This window comes from Chelonoidis abingdonii, chromosome 2 (assembly GCF_003597395.2).
Source record: "Chelonoidis abingdonii isolate Lonesome George chromosome 2, CheloAbing_2.0, whole genome shotgun sequence".
In the NCBI taxonomy this organism is placed as follows: Eukaryota; Metazoa; Chordata; order Testudines; family Testudinidae; genus Chelonoidis; species Chelonoidis abingdonii.
The window spans coordinates 55776541-55800231 of NC_133770.1; the positions used below are offsets into that span (position 1 = coordinate 55776541).

Genomic DNA, 23691 nt, shown 5'->3' on the forward strand with positions numbered 1-23691 from the left:
AAGACCCCGAGTATACAAATTCCCGCCCCTGACTTTAAACAATCCAGTTCTCTGATTGGTCCTCTGGTCAGGTGTTCGGTTACCCTTTTCAGGTAAAAGAAACTTAACCCTTACTTACCTATCCATTTATGACAACTCTATACTTAGAATAGGAATAACTAGTAAAAACTGTGGTACTGGTTGGCATATATGGTGTCCAATGGCAACCACTTTATTATGTTCCTGAACTGAAAGATTTGAATAAAATGACTAAAACATTTTGTACGTTATATATGTGCATATCACAAATATCCCTGGATGCACTCAACAGAATAATTGCAGATCTCCATTGCAGCTTTTACCTCAACTTTGCATTCAGCCCAATGGCCATACTGCCATCGATAACAAGGTTTTACCGGGCAGGGTTTGAATTGCTCTATCTGAGATGGACAAGGTCTCCCATCGCCCTGGAAAGGCTGATTTACTGTCCTTCTTCGTATCATCTTTCCTTTAAAAGAGAGAGAGGGAGACAGAGAAAGAGAGAAAGCAACTTTGAGGTGGTCATATATATTGCCTCATCAAGATGGTTCTGTTTCAGTCTGTGATAAGTTTTATGTTAGCAATACTGTTAGCTAATACAGTGGACTGCACAACAGACCTGCTGTGACCTGTTTGTTATGTGGATTGTAAATTCTCTGAGATATGTACTCTCTTTTTTTCTTATTTGCGTGTACTGTGCCTAGCACAATGAGACCCTTGATGGGAGAATCAAGTTGCTACTATAATATAAATAAATAATGCTTTTCTAGTTGAGATGCCTGGGGAAAAAAGAGGTGCCCTTTCCTGATCTGGTATTTTGTTCTTGGCATCCCTGTTGAGAGATGAACTTCGGTTCTCCACTGTTTTGGAGTTGTGCTGCTAAGAGGGAATGATACGGGTATCTAATCAACAAAATTTTCCTTGTATTAAATTTAGAAATGTATCAGATTCACAAGATGCTGATTGTCTAAATTCAGAAAGCAGAGGGAGCTTGCCACGTATCTTCTTTGTCTCCCTGGGCTTTACTATATTGAAGAATTTTCAAGGGACAGAGGATATTTCACTCAGACCTAAAGATAATTAAAATATAATAGGTTTAACTGACATTAATCTTCTGTTCAACTGAGGGTGACATGCTAACCCAGCCTGTTTGAGGACTAGATTCTATTTCAAACAGTTATATAATGGAACGAAGAAGAGATTTTGTATTTAGTCATCCTTTGGGGTGATTCTGTTTCTTTCTTCTTAGGTGAATATCAGACTATTAGATTTTATTTCTGAGACAGACGATACAGTGAAGCCACAAGAACTTTTTTTATGTGCAATGTAGTGCTGGATAGTAGCCTTTCTATAGATAGGGATTTCCAAAGAGTTCCATTAAACCCACATTTCTGTGGGGTTTTAACTTCAATGTGAATAAATACATGCACTGAGCCAAAATGTGTCGGACAGTAAAAACAAGTAAATAACAACCAAGCAAAAAGAGCACAACATTCAAATTAAGTATCCAATATATTCAGATTTATAATGTGCTGCAATGCATTACACTGACCTACCTCCATAACCTCACTGTATTAAATGGGCCACACCCTTTCACCTATCTGTCTATTTTTAATTACATTTGTTAGTATGAATTTGGAATTAAGTACCCTTAACTATCAAGAGACAAATCCTGCTCTCAGAGTAACTGGACTATGCTATGAACTGTAGCAAACCTCCCCATCCAGGCCACAAAGTGAGAACAGAGCTGCATAACTAAGTTTCTTTGGAAAATGCCAATTCGTCAGAATGAAATGCTTAGTCAAATCTAGTACAAATTAAATGAAACTAGGGCTGTCAAGTGTTTAAAAAAATTAATCGCAATTAATCATACTGTTAAACAATAATAGAATGCCATTTATTTAAATATTTTTGGATGTTTTCTACATTTTCAAATATATTAATTTCAGCTACAACCCAGAATACAAAGTGTACAGCGCTCACTTTATATTTATTTTTGATTACTAATATTTGCACTCTAAAAACAAAATAAATTGCATTATTCAATTCACCTAATAGAAGTACTGTAGTGCAATATCTTTATCATGAAAGTTGAATTTACAAGTGTAGAATTATGTACAAAAATAACTGCGTTCAAAAATAAAACAATGTAAAACTGTAGAGACTACGAGTTCACTCAGTCCTACTTCTTGTTCAGCCAATCGCTCAGACAAACAAGTTTGGTTATGTTTGCAGGAGATATTGCTGCCAGCTTCTTGTTTACAACATCACCTGAAAGTGAGAACAGGCATTTGCATGGCACTGTTATAGCCAGCATCACAAGATGTGCTAAAGATTCATATGTTCCTTTATGCTTCAACCACCATTCCAGAGGACATGCACCCATGCTGATGATGGGTTCTGCTCAATAATGATCCAAAGCTGTGCAGACTGACACATGTTCCTTTTCATCATCTGAGTCAGATGCCACCAACAGAAGGTTTTTTTTCTTTTTTTGGTGATTCGGGTTCTGTAGTTTCCAAATCAGAGTGTGCTCTTTTAAGACTTCTGAAAACATGCTCCACACTTCATCTCTCAGATTTTGGAAGGCATTTCAGATTCTTAAACCTTGGGTCGAGTGCTGTAGCTATCTTTAGAAATCTCACACTGGTACCTTCTTTGTGTTTTGCCAAATCTGTAGTGAAAGTGTTCTTTAAGCGAACAATATGTTCTGGGTTATCATTCGAGACTGCTATAACATGAAATATATGGCAGAATGTGGGTAAAACAGAACAGAAGACATACAATTCTCCCCCAGAGAACTGAGTCACAAATTTAACTAACACATTATTTTTTTTAACACGCATCATCAGCATGGAAGCATGTCCTCTTGAATGGCGGCCAAAGCATGAAGGGGCATATGAATGTTTAGCATACCTGGTACGTAAATGCCTTGCAATGGCAGCTACAAAATTGCCATGTGAACACCTGTTCTCACTTTCAGGTAACATTTAGAGAAGAAGCGGGCAGCATTGTCTCCCGTATTGTAAACAAACTTGTTTGTATTACCAATTGGCTGAACAAGAAGTAGGCCTGAGTAGACTTATAGGCTCTAAAGCAGGGGTAGGCACCCTATGGCATGCGTGCCGAAGGCGGCACACGAGCTGATTTTCAATGGCACTCACTGCCCGGGTCCTGGCCACCAGGCTGGGGGGCCTCTGCATTTTAATATAATTTTAAATGAAGCTTCTTAAACATTTAAAAAGCCTTATTTACTTTACATACAACAATAGTTCAGGTATATATTATAGACTTATAGAAAGAGACTTTGTAAAAATGTTAAAAAGGATTACTGGCACGCAAACCTTAAATTAGAGTGAATAAATGAAGACTTGGCACAGCATTTCTGAAAGGTTGCTGATCCCTGCTCTAAAGTTTTACATTGTTTTGTTTTTGAGTGCAGTTATGTAACAAAAAAACACCTTTACATTTGTAAGTTGCACTTACAATGCAGGATAAAGAGATTACACTCCAGTACTTGTATGAGGTGAACTGAAAAAATACTATTTCTTTTATCATTTTTATGCTGCAAATATTTGTAATAAAAATAATAATATAAAGTGAGCACTGTATACTTTGTATTCTGTGCTGTAACTGAAATGAATATATTTGAAAATGTAGAAAATATCCAAAAATATTTAATAAATTTCCATTGGCATTCTATTGTTTAACAGTGCAATTAAAACTGCAATTAAACGTGATTAATTTTTAAAATTGTGATTAATTTTTTTGAGTTAATCACATGAGTTAACTGCCATTAATCAACAGCCTTAGATGAAACTTTTGTCAAATCCTGCTTTCCCCCTAGATCTAGGGGATATTGAGATAGCATCAGGGTGCTTTGCCTCCCCGTCTCTCCCTAGCTCCTGGGGATGGGCAGGATATCTCTAGCTCCTGACCCTGGCTGAAGGGGACAGGGTAGGGATTGTTGTGAGGTGGAGTAGCTGGACTCTGCCTCTCTGGTAGCTGGGCTGCAATCCTCTTGCCAACTTGTCAATTAACAAGTGTTTTCCCTGAAGACAGCTGGGAAGTTGATAAATTGCACTTCAGCTCTTCCAAAATGTAACTTGTCTTTTAAATCCCATTCTGTGAAAATGTATGGGGCTTTGATATTTTGTCCCACTTCAGGACAAAACTTTATCTCAATAACTCAACAATTTTTGCAGGAAGAGAGCCCCCGTTTTGGCCTTTCTACTCCTGTGTTCATTGTAAGTAGGTGGGAAAAGGTTTGTCAAGTGGATCCTCATAGTTTTGCATCCATAGCTCCTGCAGTTGGAGCACCACAGAGAAAAGAAAGTGAACTCTGACCTCAGGTAATGAGTTGAAAACCCAGCACAGGATGCAATAGCTATGTGCAAAACCATTCCAAAAGCATACCGACCCACATTAGAATGGATGGAAGAAAAGCTAATCAGCCTGCTATGTTCCAGGCTTTGTTACTATATGGAAACCTACCTAAAATTGATATTATTTTTAATACAGAACAAGTTTTTTTCCCCTGTCCAAATCAGCTTCCTCTCTGTTAGCAACATCAAATAGACATATTTAGGAACTTCAAGATTAAAAAAAAAACAATGAAACTTCAAGATATTTTTAAATAATATTGCTATTTTTAATATATTTTCGGGGTTTAGTTACCTACCTACATATACACACAGAGTGTATTTTTACATTTAAAGCTAGGGGTGTGACTCCCAGCTTGAGGAGAAATACTCATGAAGTTAGCATACTAAAAAGATATGGTGTAGTTACAGCAAGATGTTTGGGGGGGGGCGGGGGCTAGCTGCCCTGAATATGTACCAATGGTCTGACAGGTATGTACTCAGGATGACGAGGCCCTCTTGCCATTCATGTTACCATGACTACACTCTATTTTTAGTGCACTAGCTTGATCAGAGCTAGCATGGGTATGTCTCCTGGAGCTGAGGATCCCTAACTCTAACACGCCCACCCCCCAGCTCCAAGTGTAGACATATCCCATGTTTAACAGCAAAACACTGAAATTCCCCTAGATACTTGTGACCAAATTTTCAGCAGAGCTCAGCAACCAATAGCTCCAACTCAGAACAATGGGGGGTTCTGGGTACTCAGTGCTTTTTAAAATCTGGCCACTCCATTTAGGAGTCTACATGGGAGCTGAGCTCTTGAAAATCTGGCTCCAGTTGTGGCTAATGAGCACTTTCGAAAATCTGATCTCCAAACTCATTCTGTTTATGTCTAAGTAATGAAAAACTCTCCAAGAACTTCTACTGTGAATCCTACAATTTGTATGTGAAGGGCTCAGATACTGTGGTGATGAGCACAATAGAAATGCCTTCAAATAATTAAATACCACAGTAGCAAATTATTAACTATGTTATCGGGAATTTTTTTTAATAACATTCATTGTATGCTTTTTCTATTTACATTATAAGCCCTTTGGGGCACAAATCATCTTTTAGTTATATGTGTGTACAATGCCAAGGACAATGGGGTTCTGATTCTTGATTGGGGCATCCAGGTGCTACTTCAATACAAATAAATAATGACAACAATAATTATTTCCCCCTAGTAATAACATACCACTAATCTACATACTGCAAGATTCAGAAACGAATGGACGAAGAATAGTTTCAACTCAATCCCCTAGGTTTTTCTTAAATCTTTTTTTTCTTTTAATACTGGCGATTTGCATTTCAAATATGCAAAAAAAAAAAAACTAATTTAGGTGTTAATGTTTGTCCCCATTTTCCCAAATTTGTTTCTATAAATATGGACTACATATCAAAAGAAATTTGCAGGGATGTAGAGAGGTAGAGAACAGAAATATCTCCTTACCGGGGAGAACAGAAATATCCAAAATGATTATCTGCCCAAGATTGATTTATATCATTAGCCTATTGCTTTTCAAGGCTTCTCCCTTGCTTTTTGCTCAAATAAATGGGCAATTTATATGGGATAAATTTATATGGGATAAAAAATGGCAAGACTTGTCACATAAGACCCTTAAACATCCTGGGCAACTATGTGGTTGCCAGATTTGTATCTACATTATCTAGCTTTCCAAATTTGCCCTGTTGTAAAGCGGTTTCTTTCCAGTAGCTCTGTAAACACACCAACTTGGCTTGAGACTGAAGGAAGTTTAGCTATGCTCTTTGCTTCTCTCTCTCTCCTTTTATATATTTTGAGAGGCTACCCATACCCTGAAGGAAAAAATGCAGTCTTTGTATATGCATGAGGCATCCTGCAACACGTTAAGGTGATTACAGCACCTGATCTTACTAATTCTCCTCTTGTACCACTATGGATTAAGGCCAACTCCACGCTTGAGACAATTTGGATAGAAAAAGGATTAATAAAAATTATGATACAATACAAGATGATAGACTGTCCTCCTTAGATTACGTATGTAACAAATATCAGCTACCACTGTCTCACAGTTCCTTCTTTCAGCAGCTATGCTCAAGGATTCATGAAAGGATAGGGGACAACTGGTCTGTTTCAACTCTCTCACTTCTAGAAGAACATGTTAAGAAACATGGACACAAAACCTTGTAGGAATTATTTATAGGTGGCTTAATGTTTGCATTACCCTCTCAATCTCAAAAAAAGAACAGGGGAAAGAATTTAGCCTTATTATCAGAACAGAAACTTGAGAGAATACCTGGTTTAATGTGAAAGATACTTCAAGTTCTTTAATATCTTTTTCTGGAAGAATTGTAAGGATAAACAGTACTATTGGACTCCAGAATGTTTGTTTAAGGCTTGATTGGTAACACGCAGTTAATGCTGGAGACGCAAATGGCCATATGACAACCTTTCACACATCTGTCATAAATGGACGTGTTCTGGAATGCCATGGTCAGTGCTCTCTCAAAAAAACTTTTAAGTGTTGCTATCTTTCTTTCTACAAGTTTATATATTTTAGGGTTGCTAGAGGAGTTGGTATTACCAGTTAACATTAAGAAATGGATGCAGTAACTATTTTAGAGGACAAGAGAGATCATTTTAGAAAATGTAAATCTGCAATTCCTCCCTCACACACACAGATTGGCTTAGTGAGGTCTCTACTACTCCATTAATGGAAAAAAGACTGTTTAATAGAAACTATGGAAAAAATATGAGCATATCTGGTCTCACTGTTGCATACTTTTGCAGTTTAGTATATATTAGTCCCCAATACTCATAGGTTATGTTCTCACTTATTTATCTATTTAGTCACTTCAATAACTGATGCCCTGCATGACCTCTTTGGGTTCAGATTTGTTTGTTTTTGTTTTGTTCTCCAGGTTTTGCAAATAATGGACACTGTATTTTGTTATTTATATGCTATTTCCATCATGTGCATGTATTTATATGTGATTTGTTTCATTGTGTGTTTATATTCTATATAAAGTTAAAATATTAGCCATTTGAAAGCAAAAGCTCCTATTTTCTGTTTATAAAAAAGAGGACGTGTGTGATGACTGTTATTATGGTAGGTTAAACTTTCAAGAGCCATGTCTTATGATTTAGCTTTTCTTATCTCAATAATATTAGTGAGAGTTGTAAAGCTAAATCTCCCATTGCTGGGACATATATGACTAATATGTCCAGTATGGTCAATCTCCTCTGGCAAAGTCAAGTATCATTTGTCAGATCTCACATATCTATTTATTGAGTCAGAAATTTTTTTCAGTGTGAGCCAAATCCTTTTCATTTTAACCTCAATATAGCCTCAATGAAACCTACTATTTGCCTGAGAAAAGTAAGCCAGATGTAGGCCCCCCGTCATTCTTTCTCTAATCAACTACTCTTCAAATTCCTGGGAGACTATTAGTTTTGTCGGATTTAAAAAAAAAATGTTCAGCCACAAAGATATTCCAAGAACAGTGACTAACCTGTAAGGCCACATGTTTGAGAACACTCAGACCATGGAGACCAGTCAGAAAGCTGACAGTTCACAGGACATTCCACCACACAGGAGGTATTCATCTGCCACGTCTTCTCCAAGCCAAGCTAAAAGAGGAGACAATTGTCAGCATGTGACGTGCAGTCTGTCCCACTAGTCTAGCCTATACTACTGAGAACAGGGTGAATTTGAACTAATCACATTGGATTAAATATTAATAATTATTAAAGAGAAAGAAAAATCCAGAATATATTGGCCTCACTGGGGCCCCAATTCAGAAGAGCACTTAAGCTTGTGCTTAACTCCCAAGCAAATGCTTAAATCCCATATTCTCCAGGGGGATTTAAGCAAGTGATTAAACACACTTCAAAAACAGGGATGATTTCCTGAATCAGGGCCCTAAGATGGCGGAATACAGCTCTGTAATTTTAATTAATAGATTTGCCAAAATTAAAAGAATAAGAAAGCGGTATTATGGAGCTACTAGATAGACAGAATTGAAGGGATAGTACACATCCTACAAAGCTCCAACATTAGTGAAAGGGACAGGTCCAGCATAGGGAGCAGATGTGGAATCTGATAGGAAATCGTATGAATATCAAACAGGTCTGCAACTTCCAGCTGTGACAAGTTCTTTCCTTTATTGGCACTATGCAGTGGACTGAATTTTATCTATGGCTTTCAGGTCCAGATCCACAAAGATATTTAGGAGCCTAACTTTCATTTAAATCAATGGAAGTTAAGAGCCTAAATACCTTTGAGGATCTGGGCCCTGGTGACCAGAAGGCTGCAGACAGGGTTCTATCCATCTGAAGTTATATGATTAAAAAACATACAGAATCTCTTTCCAAGATACCTAGACAATGTTAAAACACATTAGAATAATGACTGCAAAGGACAAGAACATAAACCCAGTAATTAGACTTTAAATGGAAATAAAAACACTCTTTCCCACTCAAACCTAGCACGGATCAGCATTTAGGCCCATTCATGAGCACTCTATAAATATACGGCACATACGATAACTTTCTGACCCTGACATACTGGCAGGATTAGACTTACATGTGCAGTGTCATTTACTGAGACAAACGAGGTAGAAGACCTTTGTTCTGTTTTATGCATAAACCAATGAATTCCTAGTTTTTCTCTGTTGTACCGTATAACCTTGATTATCTGAAGCTCTCAGGGGACACCTGAAACTCTTTTGACAATCAAGGATTGGATAATCAGGAAACCAGCCAATAGGCTTTGAAGTCTGCTTTCAGGGTCAGCTCTTCTGAGCACAGATTTCAAAGCCCACTGAGCCAATTCCATGCAATTACAGAGAACTGGCTGGCTTCCCCAAGGCTGGCCAGCTCAGCAGGACGTCAGCAGCTGGAGAAAGAGAAGTCCCGGAAGGAAGCAAAGGGTGAACAGGAGAGAGGCACAGCCCAGATTACAGAGTGCTGGCTGGCTTCTCCACACCTAGTGTGCTGAAATGCTGCAGACCCAGCTCTGGGGAAGCCAAATAGATCACCGTAATCAGGACTCCAACTCTCTCTCATTTATCCATTGTTCCTCTCCCTTTTCTCTGGTATAAGAAGTCCCGTTGAGCTTCCTGGCCTTGGAAACCATGGCTGACTAAGCATTTGGAAAAATATATAAACTTCCCTGATCTGGAAATTGAAATGGACACGGCCTTGTGTTGGATAATAGGTGGTTTCTGATTAGTGATTTTCAAATACTGAAGTTGTACTGAACATGTAAAAGTTAAGCATTCTGTATTCTTGGGTGTACCTGGCAGGGGGCAGCAGCCTGCCAGATAAACTTCCTCTGCAAACTCTGTTACTTTGTGTCCATAGACATACACTTGCATGTCTGCAAGTATATCTGTAACTCAAGAAGAGATCTTTGTCTACCCTCAGCTGGAGATTTATCATGTGAGGCTGACCAACAGAGTGTATGCTAATCAGGGCCAGCTCCACGGTTTTTGCACTCCAAGCGTCCAGGGGGAGGGAGTCACGATTGTGATTGGCAGCACTTTGGCGGCAGCTCCACAACACCGCTTTCTTCTTCAGCACTTCGGCAGCAGGTCCTTCCCTCTGAGAGGGAATGAGGGACCCTCCGCTGAATTTCTGCCAAAGAGCCGGACGTGCCGCTCCCTTCCATGGGCTGCCCCAAGCAACTGCTTGCTGCGCTGGTGCCTGGAGCCGGCCCTGGTACTATTAAAGTAGTGAAGCTCGCTGTACGATACAGACAAAACTCTTGTTTCCAAATTCTTCTGATTTGTAAACGCAAGTAAATGAGTAACAATAAATTCACAGGTATTTGCAGGGGCTCAAGTGGGGGCGGAATGCTGAATTAGGTGATTTGAATTTTAAAAAGCCCAAGTAAAAGGCAGGAAGAGTTCTGTGATGTGCTAATTTTACAAAAGGCAGCAACCAAGTGATCCCCTATTAATGTTCCCTGAGAGTTTACACAGAAATATATTACTTGGAAAAAAGCTCTGGAAACTGATTTATCCTGGCAGTAATCAAGATGATTGAATAACTTCTTTAGCTAATTGACAAACTAATGTCAAATCATATAGACTGCATTAGGATAGTAACCACTGGTATAGCATCAGGATGGAATTTTAGAATTTTACTGGGCTTAAGCTTGCATCTGGATATAATGATGATAACTGCAGAGTGTAAGGTACAGTTTTATTGTTCTCTTGGATAATCTAATGTAGCTATAACATTTTGGCTGATGATATCGCTACTTATTAAGAATTCAGATTAGAGGTGGCTATTCTGATCTCTGTTCTCTGCATCTACCTTAAGTAAAAACAATGACAGTTACCAATTTTGATGTATCTGTAAATAAACGTAGAATGAGTTTTGTATAACTAATGAATCTGTAATATTATTTAGACACAGAAGTCTCTCTGTTTGTAATGCACCACCACACCACACATATTTAAAAGGAATGAGATTAAAAAGAGTTTACTACAATGCACATAGTACATATAAAAATATAAAGAGAATACTTTTAGTCAGATTAGCAAAAAGTGCATAGTACATAGAAAAGTTTGTCATGTCTTAAATCCCACTTCTTCGGATGACTTGGAAGTTCAGAGTTCACTTTCACTCCCCAGAATGAAAGGTGTTTTAAGATTCCAAGAGCCTGGCTTTTTTGCTAATCAGGTAAACAGGTCTTACTCTACAGTTATCGGATTAGTCTCTGACCTTGCTGTGTCACTTCTTACATCCATAAAATGTAACAAATAGAAGGGCTTGAATGGTAAGACTGTTAGTGGATCAAGGCTTTGTATCTGCAGACTACGTGAATACTCTCTGTGGTCTTGAATTAAAAACCTAGTGGATCATTGTATGCTGTCTCCCCAAAGTAGGATTATATTGCTGCAGTCACTGGTAAATGGTGGTGTTGCTGCCAGGACTTCTGGCTCGCTAGCCTCTCAAGGCCAGAAGTTTTTGAAATGGTTGTTCCGCTGCCTCCATTGTCCTCACTGTCTATCCAGCCAAATACCCACTCCTTAATTAGGGAAAAGCTGCTCAAGGCTTCTGCAATGAGATCTCCATTTACAAAGTAACAATAATTTGCCCTGTATACTGCCCAAATTCACAGTTTGTAGAGACATAATAAATGATTAATATATATGGGATGAACTACTACAGCTTTACAGAGAAAAAAAACATTGTTACTTATTGTTTCATGAAAGGCATTCATTCTGTTGACATGTCCAGGTGTACAGACTATAACTTAAACAATGTCTCATTATATAATATTCAATATGGTAATCTCCTAAAAATAGCTTGAGCACCAAATTCTGTCTTTTAATGCACAAGACAGCTCCCATTAACGTCAGTGGAGTTTGCTGGCAGGGATCCAAGGGCTGATTTTTTGCCCTGAGACTTTAGAGATGTAAATGATCATATTAATAGGCCTGATCATACTCTCAAGATCCATGTGTAGAGGAAAACTTGTGTGCTCAGAAGAGAGGACATGTTAGTGCAGCATCCTTTGCTCAGAACATGTGGGTTCAGGATTCCATATGGGTATTGAGTGAGTTGAGAAAGGAGTGGGTAGAACAGGAGGGACACAAATAGCACCAGCTTGACAGAATTTCTCTCAAATATAACACTGCCCAGTATGTATTATCTTTTCATAGCTCCCTCCACCACTGGCAACCTTCCCTTCCTTAAAGAAGAGTCCTGAGAAGCAGCTGCCAGCAAGGGAAGTCCATTGGAGAGCAGGGAAGGGATGCTGATCAAATTGAGCTATTGTGGAGGGCACATGGTCTCTGTGCATGTGATTCCAGTCTCCTGCTTTCCAGGTGATTTAATGTCTGTTCTGTTAGGGGGTTGAGGCAATCTCAGCCAGTTTCCATTGGCACAACTAGGGAGATTTCTCTGCAATGCAAACTTTGGTGTACTCTTCTCCATAGTCCTTCATGGTATGATCTGCACAGCATCAATCATTAATAGATACAGTCTCCTTTAACAGACCCATGACATGACCAAAGCAATAGTATTATCTGCCTTGAGCAGTCATTTAAAAACAGATTCATAAAACAGTTACATAAAATTAAGGTGATCCATCTGCTGAATATTACTCCCACTGAACATGCTTGTGTAAGAAGCTCCACTTCCTTGTTAATGCAGCAAATTTTTCACACAGCTTGGATGTTTCTCATCTTACACAGCTGGGTACAAGAAGCTAGCACTCAGCCTGGCTGCAGAATGGCACATGACACACGTTTAGCAACACACTGAATAAATGATTGATATTGGCAGCTGTTCAAGATACTACACAGAAATCACATCAAATTGGAATGATTTGCATTCTGATTAAGATCTATTACCTTTATTCACCATGATTGATTATTGTTCCCAAATCATTTCCTTCAGCATATAATAATCAGCACCCTTTTGTGGGTGCACACATAAGCTACCAGAGGAAATTTTATGAAGAAATCACAGGTGATGACATAGCCTCATTTCAAGGGGTATTTAACAGTTCATGAATAATGTTGAGAAACATCTGTTGGCGATGGGTTACATGCAGCGCAGGTCAGTTAGCTCAGCATGAATTAAAGCTTTTAGGAAGGGTTTTCTTACAAAAGAAAAAGATCCCCCCACTCACCACTTCACAATACTTCAGGTCAACTGATTTGCCATCACTGCGAACACAATCTAGCATTCTTGTTTTGATGCCATTACCACAGACTGCTTTCTCGCTGAGCTGACACGTACTCCAGTCTGGAAATAAGGAAGACCATCAGGACAGGATGCCAATGAAACTGATTCCTGATGAAGCTTTGATTACTCGAATAATACATTTAATTCAAACGGCCTAAAAATAACCCTAAGAATTTTTACACATTCAAAAGCTCATGAAACCCATTAGCTAAACATATTGGAAATAACCATATTTCTGAAGAGTCAAATATTGTGTTTATCTGGATTTCTGGGGGCAAATCTCACACACACACACACACACACACACTTTGATGATTCAGAGAAAATGCCAGGCTATCGAAGTCATATGATTCTCAAATTACACAGTTTCTCAAGAGCATTTTCTCTGAATTAAAGTGTTTCACTCTATTTTCACTACAGACTGTACAGATCACATTAGATAACACAAGAAAGAAGAAAGACCTATATTTTGAGTACAATGGATGCCTGTTTTAGGCATTTTATTTCTTCGTACACACAACCCCCCTTCACTATTACACCATTTCACTACGAAAGGAGAGGGCCTAACTAACAAGAGAAACACCTTGGATATGGTGGCAGACAGGGGGCTATAGTTAGTTGCAGGGAGGGGTAGGGGCTTCTGCAAGGCCATAACTTAAACTCTAGGGGGAAGCAGCTGTAGCATAGCCAACCCAACTCTTCTTTACTACCTGCTGACAGCAACTTCAGCAAGACTGAGTGACAGGAGTACCTCTAGCGTACTTCTCTTGGATCAGAAATAAAGGAACATGAGCCCTGGTTTAAAGCCAAGTGCTAATTGGGCAAACTTGACTCACACATTAATTTTTAGTTGTATGTAGAACTAAATTGTGAAAATAGGTTGAACTCTTATATTTTTACAGCCTGTTATTAGATTGTAAGAACACTAATACCTGTCACATTGTAATCATAGTGGTAACAGTTTTTGTTCAGACTGCAAGGTTCTGTCTCAGTGGAGGCAGGACAAGCCTTTCCTTCATCGGGTTGTCTTAGGTGCTCCGCTGACCTTTCACGTACATTACTTCCATTGCAGGGCTTGAAAAGGAAAACAGAAACAATTGTTTTTGATATATTCAGTCACTTCACCTACAAACATAACAGCCTTGTAAGCATCCTTTTTACAAAATGCTAATGTAAAACAATGACATTGTACTTTGCCTAGAAGGGACTCTTTCCTTGTTACTTCATGGGAGGATTTAGTCTGCTATTTTATCTTGGTAATAATACCAAGGAATTAATAATACCTAACTACCTTGGTAATGCCTTAATAATTCCCTATTTAGTTCACATTTTATTGATACTGCCTTAAAGCAACTGAACATCTGAACTTTCAAATTATGAGCTGACACTCTAAAATCTGCAGTGCATCTACTCAGATGTTGAGGAAACAACCCTATTTCCCCAAGCTTCTGAAATTGAGAACCCCATTTTTAGTCTCACTGATTTTACTTTCTCACCTGAGGCTCCAGAAAGCCAAAAAACACAGGGCCGATGGAGTAAGCTATATTTCATTTCATCTAAGTCTTTTACCTGCTCTTCACAGAAGATAATTCTTTCACTAGAACACCCAGGCCAAGTCTACACTATAAAATTACATTGGCATAACTACATCACTCAGGGGTGTGTAAACTCCACATCTCTGAGTGACATAATTATAACGATCTAACCCACTGTGCAGACAGCACTACATCGATAGAGGGCTTCTCCCATTGACATAGCGACCCGCCTCTCGCAGAGGTGGAGTACCTACGCCAATGGGAGAAGCCCTCCCGTTAGCGAAGGCAGCATCTTCACTGAAGCATTACAGCAGCACAGCTGCAGAGTTTGAGTGTAGACCTGCCCCTACTGGTGTTTTTACAGAGTGCTATAAAGCCAGATTGAACAGGATCTAAGAAATGTGGGGTCTTCAGATATTACAAAAGCAGACTCATCTGAAATTAACCTTCCCTAAAAATGGAGGGCAACAGCTCATGAAAGTATCAGCCTTAAGAGGTGATTTCTTGAACAACTGCTTTTAATGAAGAAATGCTGACACACTGCCCTCTTGATGGGATTGCTGACAATCTGCTGTTGCCAATAATGCAGTTGATAGGAACTTATAATCATTTGCATGAGTGTCTATTTTTAAGTGTAGCATCTCTGCATAGTAACTTGAGGCTTACTTTTTTAAAATAAAATAGCCTTGAAACCTTAAATGTCAAGTTGTTAACATGTTTCTTACCAAGGAACATCTAGACCACTGGCCCCATTCAGACATAACGCAGTCTTCAGGGCATGGCAATGTGCATCTTCTAGCACCAAGAGGCATCTCTTCAGGGTCACACAGGTAGTCCTCAACAGTGTCAGAAGGACCATCCACTGTGTTTTGCATGCATCTGGGAAAATATAAGGCTATACTTAAAACATATTTGCCATGGATTTCCTACAATAACTGCATCCACTACATTAACATAACATGACATTTTATCAGTTTGACCACAAGCAATATACAAATAGAAAAAACTAGAACATTTTTGATGTAAACCAAATAATGAACTATAAAATACCAATGAGAATTTGAAGAAGTCAAAATATCCCCAGTTTTTTTCTGCTGCAGACAGCAGTGCACTATATCGGTTGAAACTCAGGGCTAGGGGTGAGAAGCTCCTGAGTTCTAATTTTGCACAGCCACTGCCTTGCTGAGTGAATGTGCGCAGATTCTCTGCATCATTTTACCCATCAGTAAATTGGAATTGCACAACTTCTTATGTCTGAGAGTTATGAAGATAATTCTGTTAATACTTATAAAGCTCCTTCAAAATTCTAAGCCGTTTGGAATTGTTTCTTCAGTTACATGCCTCTTTTTTTACTGATCTCTTCAAAGCCTTTTGCTTTGCTTACATTAGCATCCAGAGTCCCCTATCAAGATGGGAGCTCAACTGTTCTTGATGCTTTACATCCAATATGGAACACAATCCTTGTTCCAAAGAACTTTCAATCTAAATAGGTCTATTCTTCCCAGCCCTCACAGCTCCTGCCAAAATAGGGGGCATGGCAAGGGTCAATTAACATAGCCTGGAGTTGAGTCACAACACAGTAGGGGAAGAGTCCATATGACCATTAAACTAGGGCTGGCCTTACCATGAGGCAAACTGAGGTAGCCGCGTCAGGTGCCAGACTGTGGGGTGGGTGGGGGAAGGGGAGGGTGGAAAATGCCACTAGGACCCAAAGTATAGAAAATTGTGTCTGCTGCTGGTGCATTCTCTCTGCTCTAGATGAACAGAGATGGTGGAGTGCTGTGCTGGAGGAAGGAGGACACAAGAGACATAACAGGCAGGCAGGAGAAAAGGTGAGGGAGAATCACAGAAAGCAGCAGGAGCTGCAGGGAGAGAAAGGAGGAGGAGCCTCTTATGTACATCTCTAGCACCCCCAGGAGACTGAACTGATTAACACCAGCTTCTCAGGAAGCTTCCTGTTTCCTGCTGCTTCCCTGAACCCACTTGAGGAGAACAGACAGTCAACTGAAGTAGTGAAAGCCAGTTAGGCCCTTAAGACGCTGATATCTTCCATCACTCAGGCCCTGCTACCAGCCTGTTTATTTGTCCCCTTCAACTGAGTGTTGAGAGCCACTATAGCTGGCACAGAACAGCAGTCATGAGTGAAAGAAGAAAATGCCCCTCTGGGGCAGCATTCAGAAAAAGAAAGAAAGCAAAGGAAGCTTTCTATCTAAGCAGGAAGACGCTCTCCTGAGATACATAGATACAAATACTCACGGTGAGCCTTCTGGCCCCAGTGAGAATGTGAGTGGTGAGGAGATGCCTGATCTTCCAGTTAGTCAGAGTGCAGGTGACCTGGTAGCTAGTGCAGCAGCCAGTATTTCCATCTCAAATGGATGTAACCATGCACATTCCTGAAGAAAAGTGTAGATCAGAGAAGTGTGTGGTGGAGGCACAGGAAACAGCTGCTGCCGTGTTTAGTTCCTTAAGTCTAGATGCTACAGGACTGTGGATCCACTTGAGCAGCAGCCTGAAGGACTTCCTTGTACTGCATGGGCCACAGCAAGTGAAAAACATGACATATTCTTTGAAATAAATGTTGTAAGCAAGAGACTCCAAAGACAATAAAAATAGAAGTTTCCACGCAACACATTACTGGCATGAAATCCCCAATGGTGACAAAGTGGAGAGGTCATGGCTTATGTACTTAAAAACCCAGAATGCTGCATACTGTTTTTGTTGCAAATTCTTCCAGTCTAATGTTCCAGCCACATTTGGGTTCTGCAGGAACAAAGGACTGGAAAAATCTGGCTAGAAATCTGGCATGCCACGAGAAGGCAGCAAATCACGAGAGAGCATTCCATAGGTGGAAAGAGCCTGAGATGAGACTAAAGGTAAAGGCCACCATAGATGATCAGTGTCAAGAAAAGATTGCATCAGAGTCTCTCTACTGGCACAGTGTTCTGAAAAGGCTCATTGCCATTGTGAGAATGCTTGCTACCCAAACCTAGCTCTGTGTGGCATTTCAGATCAGCTGTATGTGCCAAACAACGGAAACTTTCCTTAAAATTGTGGAGCTGAGAGCTGAGTTTGATGCTATACTCCAGGAGCATCTAAGAAGAGTCACCACCCAAGAAATGTACACACACCACTACCTTGGAAAAACAATCAAAATGAGATCAGACAGTTACTGGCAACAAAAGTCAAATAGAAGATTGTGGCAGATCTAAAGTCAGCAAGATATTTGACTGTTATTCTGGATTGCACACCTGACATCATCCATATGGAACAAATGACTTTAATGGTGCATTTTGTAACAACAACAGAACCTAGTGAAAATGTCCCTGCAATGGTGACTGTCAGAGTTTTTTCTAGAATTTATTGACACTGATGATACTACAGGAGCTGGTATGACAAATTTGCTTCCTAAAAAGCTGGACGATACAGGAATTGCGATAGCTGACATGAGAGGTCAGGGCTACGATCATGGTGCCAACGTGAGAGGAAAGAACAGAGGAGGGCAGACACAGATCTGAGAGTTAAACCCTCGAGCTTTTTTTGACCCATGCAGTTCTCATTCATTGAACTTCCTGGTGTGATGCAATGTCAGCTTCTAGTGAGACTGCTGAATTTTTCAACGAAATTCAAAGCATCTATGTATTTTTCTCTGCATCAACTCATCAATGGCAGATTTTGAAGAAACATCTGGGAACATCCTCTCTGACACTGAAACCACCGAGTGCCACACAATGAGAAAGTCGAGTGGAGGCGATAAAGCCTATCAAACACCAAATGGGGAAGACAGATGATGCCACAGTTGCCATTATGGGGGATAATGCTATGACAGGAACTGTTCGTGGGAGAACAGTGGTTGAGGGAAATGGAATCACCAGAAACATACATAACTTCAAATTTTTGTGTGACTTAGTGTTGTGGCATGACATATTCTTTGAAATAAATGTTGTAAGCAAGAGACTCCAAGGTGTTGACCTTGATATATCTGGAACAATGGAACAACCGGACAAAGCAAAGTCATACCTACAGATTTACTGGTCAGATGAGGGATTCTAAAATGTTCTGAAGAGTGCACAGAAGTTGGCAGAGGACCTTCACACTGAAGCTATTTTCCCACCCATTCAAGAATACAAGAGTCACCGAAGAAGACGACATTTTGATTGCAAGGCACAGGTTAATCCCATAAGAGACCCCAAATAACAATTCAAAGTTGAATTCTTTAAACAGGTGCTAGATTGTGCAATACAGGCAGCTGGAGAACATTTCATGAAGCTCAAGGAACACAGCAGAATATTTGGGATGTTGTATGAAAGTCCAAAACTCCTCACTGTAGCTGAAGACGACCTACACCAGCAATGCAGGGCACTAGAGACAGTGTTGACACATGATGACATGCGTGATATTGATGCGAGTGATTTAGGTGATGAACTGAAAGCCCTTTCAAGACACATTTCAGCGGGCTCAACTACAAAGGCTGTTCTGGAATATAGGTGCACAAATAAGATGACCACCCTCTTTCCAAATGCTTTTGTTGCTCTGTGCATACTTTAACACTTCCTGTAACAGTTGCCAGTGGAGAACACAGCTTCTCCAAGCTGAAGTTAACAACAACAAATCTACGCTCCACAATGACACAGGAGAGGCTGGTCGGCCTTACAACCAACTCAATAGAGCATGAGCTGGCCCAGATTGTGGACCCTCAGGAAGGAGTTCAAATCTTTGCAACCAAGAAGGCATGGAAAGCACCACTTTGACTATTCAAACAGATAAAAATGACAGTGTTTACTATGCAGACAAGAAAGGTTACATTTGCTGTTCAGATGTTTGAAAGTTAAGCGTTACTTAAAATTTTTGAACAAGGCATTTTAAGTTGTTAGTTCTCCTTTATTGAGGTAGATAGCAGAGCAGTACCATGAGCAGAGTAGAACAGAAAGAAGGCAGAATTGAGACCTTTCAAAGTTTTGGCCCAAGCGAGAGGGGATGGGGCATCATTTGAGCTCCCCGCCTCAGGTGCCAAAATGTTGTGGGCCGGCCCTGCATTAAACCTTCACTTTCATTGCAATATTTTAACACTATACCATTTTATTACATTACCAATTCCTATATACTTGAAGATCTCATGCTGTCAGTCTGAAAACATTATTTTAAATGAACACAACCAACAGAGATACTGTATCTGAAAAAATTTGGTGGAATTAGTTATCCAATGAGAGTTAGTATATGAATGGCAAAAGGGAAGATAGTTCTTTTTGTGTTCATCTCAAAGGGCTGAAATTCCTTTCTTTGGCATAAATAATATATTTTCTTCTCTAGCTTTGATGGAAGTGTCAAAAGCTGTGTACCTCTGGAGAGTGCCTAAAGCACCACCACCACATATTTCTTTTTTTAAAAAAAGAATAAACTCTTGGTGGGACTTCTAAAATCTATTTTGGTTGCTCTTATATTAGAGTAAATTATGCACACTTTAATATTTGTGATAAGTGAAAACTAAAAATCTGACCTTCAAATAAATTGTTAAATTCAAGGTGTGCTTCTATTTTAAATATAATCTTGTCAAATCTAGCAATTGCTAGAGTACTTGTGGTACCTTAAAGAGAATCTTTGGCAATTAATATAGCTGGTCCTCAAATGGGTTCTGTAGACTGAATTCATTAACTCAAAATGAATTGATTAACTCAAAATATTTGATCAGAAAAGAACTGCCAGGAGTAGCTCTGTGAATTTTTTTTCAGGGGGAAAATATGTTAAAGTCATAATTGGGATTTAAAGTTCAACCATCTGACACTCATAGAAGCAATATAATCATAAAATATGGTCAAGGTGAATAGTCTCAGTCTATTTCCTACTAAACAAGCATGCACCACCACAATTGGACTCAACTGACAACCTTGTTAGTAATCTTGATGAAGAGGTCAGGGATTGAATGATCATGGACATTGAACTACCCTTTTATCCTCAGAGATAGTTGCTCTGGATCAGTGTTCTAGTAAATTAAAGGGACAGTCCAGAGACTCTTGCACAGGATCATCCTGCGCTGAATGTGCTCTGTGGGCACAGGATTTCAGTCTCTGCACTGTAAATCTGGCACCTTTCACCAGAACTAAATGCAACTAAACAATTAAAAATATATCCTACTCCATGTGAATTTATACTGAAACTATCAAACTATTTAACTCCATAAGAATCATGCTGTAATCCTGATAACAGTCAGCTTCTGAGCAGAATTGTTCTCCCTCTGGAAGTGATTAGTTTCCAGACTCAGCAAGTGTCTGAATTTGTTGTCAGGAGTTTGTGCTACTGTAGTGTGTCAGAAATATTACAACCATGCTGGAAAACTGGCACTTCAAATCCAGTGTCCACACTGGCTGATTTAGCATACCTAGAGGACCACTAGAGTAACAAAAAAGTGTTGAAAACCAGCACCAGATATAGGGCCAAATTCTCTTCTCTGATGCTGTGCCCATTTAATAGGGAGCAGAGATTTTCACCCATTACTTTTATATTTAGAGCTTTCTAGACCAAAATATGTTCCAAATTTAAAATATGGTTAAGGACTTCCATAGCTTTTCTTTATCATTCCAAGAACTGTGGACACAGGATAGCTATTCCTACTGCTCTTTATTACACTGATATAGAGTTCTTTATTACTTATGTATAAAACTCAGAAATAGAAGGAGCATCACTAATGATAACATATGACTCCCCACAGTACATTAATCTGTCTTTGGGCTGAGAAGCAAGTCTGAGGCACTGACCACCTATGGTAAAGTTCTCTCAGCATTTTTAATTAACAGGGCTATTAACCACAAGCCCCAGCCAAATTCAAACTGGCGCAATTACATTCTGAATACCTTAATTCACTGTGTTTTCAGTTGGATATGGCATCCTTCATCTTTTGCACCAAATTGTGCAGTATTGCTGTGCACTGTAAAATGGGTTGCCATGTTTCACCCCAGAGGTGGTTGCATTTTACTGATAAGTGAGAATTGATCTCTATGTTAAATTTATTAAGAACTTGGGGATTATCTTGAAAGGCACTATATAAATGTAAGTTACAGTTTTATTTTTATAAGGTATAATTAATATTTAAAAAAATAAAAAACAGAAACAAAGGGCTAGATCCTGAACTGTGTAAACTGGTTTAGCGCCACTGAGTTCAATCTACACAGATTTACACCAACTGAGGTTCTGGTCTAATATTCCTTAGACAAACTTTTGTGAAAATGCCTTTTTCAAAATACTCTTCTATAGAATTTTGTTTCTTTAATCCCGTCATAACTTAAAGGTGAGGGTTTCTGGTTTTGTTTTTTAAGAGAAGGATCACATTCTGTTTACCTCACTTTCCTGGTTTGCACACCTTCTCCACAGTTCTCCTTTAAGTCAACATTGGTCACTTTGCAGACGCTCCAGGGTTCTGTAACCCATATATACTGGTTGCAGTCGCTGTGGCACGGGACCACCTCATATACCTGGGATCCACACAGAGTGTAAGTTTGCTGCGCACAGTATGCAACTATGACAAGTATGCAGGAGCTGTCATTCTGACATAGCAGCAACACAAACATTATTGCTATTTTGTAAAGATTACAAATATATTTAATCTGAATACATGTACAAGTAGGTTGTGAGACAGTTGCTGTTACAACAGACATAAAACACCTGACATCAAAGCAAGGAAATGAAAACTTAAATCCCTAGAAGTATAAACTCTCTTCTGCACCAGTATGCATGCACTTTACCATTACCACTAACACACTCAACAACCTTAACTTGCTCTAATAGGGAAGCCAGCCTGCTCCTCAGTCTTTCCTTTTATGCTCTACACTTCCGCACCTAATATTATTAGCTGTGGATGTTTAGTGTGTTTGGGGAGGGTGGATTCTAATGGTATCACTCCCTAAATTACACCAACGTACATCAGAGCATAATCTGGCCCCTCAACTTAAACTATTTTTAACTGTGAAGCCTTAAAGTTGTTATATCATGCTAAGATTGGAATGTTATATATGGACACTCTAAGGTACATTAAAAATGGCATCCTATGTACCATCACATATATCTTTTTAAAGAACAATTACAGAAAAGGCCAAACAGTGCATACATTATAGAACTTGGTCAGGAAGCACATTATAAGGTTAGGTATCTATTTTAGAGACTCTTACCTGAGCCTGGAGCAAGTATTTGTCATGAACCCAAGGGAACAACCGAAGATAAATAGAAACACTAGTTAGTGAGTGAACACAGATATTTGAATGGTGTACATTTAGTGCTTCATTGGTTAAAAATAATCTTCTGTGCTCTCTACCAAGCAGAAAGCCTCACCACATAGGCCAGATAAGATATAGCTTTCCCTCTTGTACCTCTACTAACACATTCTGCAAGAAATCAGCATTTAAGAGAAAAAAATTTGTTTGACATCACCTTGATGGAGAACTAGTGCAAATACGCTCACCTCTTCCTCACACTGTTTATAACAAATGGTTAAACTATTTTATTCTCTGCCTACCATGGGTATTGATTCTTTACAGGCTGGGGAGTTCAGTTTCTCCAAGACTAAAGAAATTCCTGAGTGGTTTTGGATGGAAGACTGTGTATTATCAATACTGTACTGCCAGGTAGTGTGGGATGGGTAGAAAGGTGGAGAAAGTAACAAAGATCTCATCCTTCACACATTTTTTAAATCTTTTTAGTTTGTCCTAAGTTTGTGTCCAATATTTGAAACCAGTTGCCACTAAAAGCTCTTTGCTAGTTGTCTGATATATCTGCTACCAGAAAGCTAAAGCCAACATTACTAGGCAATCTAAAGGAGAATCTCAATATGGCACTCTCTAGCTGTTGTCACAATGCACCTGTCAGCCAAGACAGAGACCATGCCTGCGTTCCAGGTGTTAGTGGAGTTCTCTCGATAGTATTGGCATTTATGTGACTGTCACTGATAGCAAGCACTTAGAGCTCAACATAGTCATAGACTCCATGCCTGCCTAGGTAGAGAATCATTGAAGCCAAAGAAAAGGTAGATGTTATTTTCTCCAGGAAACTGGGATCTGCCTCT

At 39.3% G+C, this 23691-nt stretch overlaps 1 protein-coding gene across 1 annotated transcript in view; it reads right to left on the bottom strand.

The window, feature by feature from the left end:
- The window catches only part of THSD7A (thrombospondin type 1 domain containing 7A), a 553675-nt gene that overhangs the window by 40684 nt on the left and 489300 nt on the right, over positions 1-23691 (bottom strand). The window contains exons 17-23 of the mRNA XM_075062383.1: positions 22802-22807; positions 21975-22108; positions 15371-15524; positions 14043-14184; positions 13055-13170; positions 7917-8034; positions 342-487 (exon numbers count right to left, since the gene is read on the bottom strand). Of these exons, the coding sequence (XP_074918484.1) occupies positions 342-487; positions 7917-8034; positions 13055-13170; positions 14043-14184; positions 15371-15524; positions 21975-22108; positions 22802-22807 (816 nt within the window). The remainder of the gene's footprint in view (positions 1-341; positions 488-7916; positions 8035-13054; positions 13171-14042; positions 14185-15370; positions 15525-21974; positions 22109-22801; positions 22808-23691) is intronic.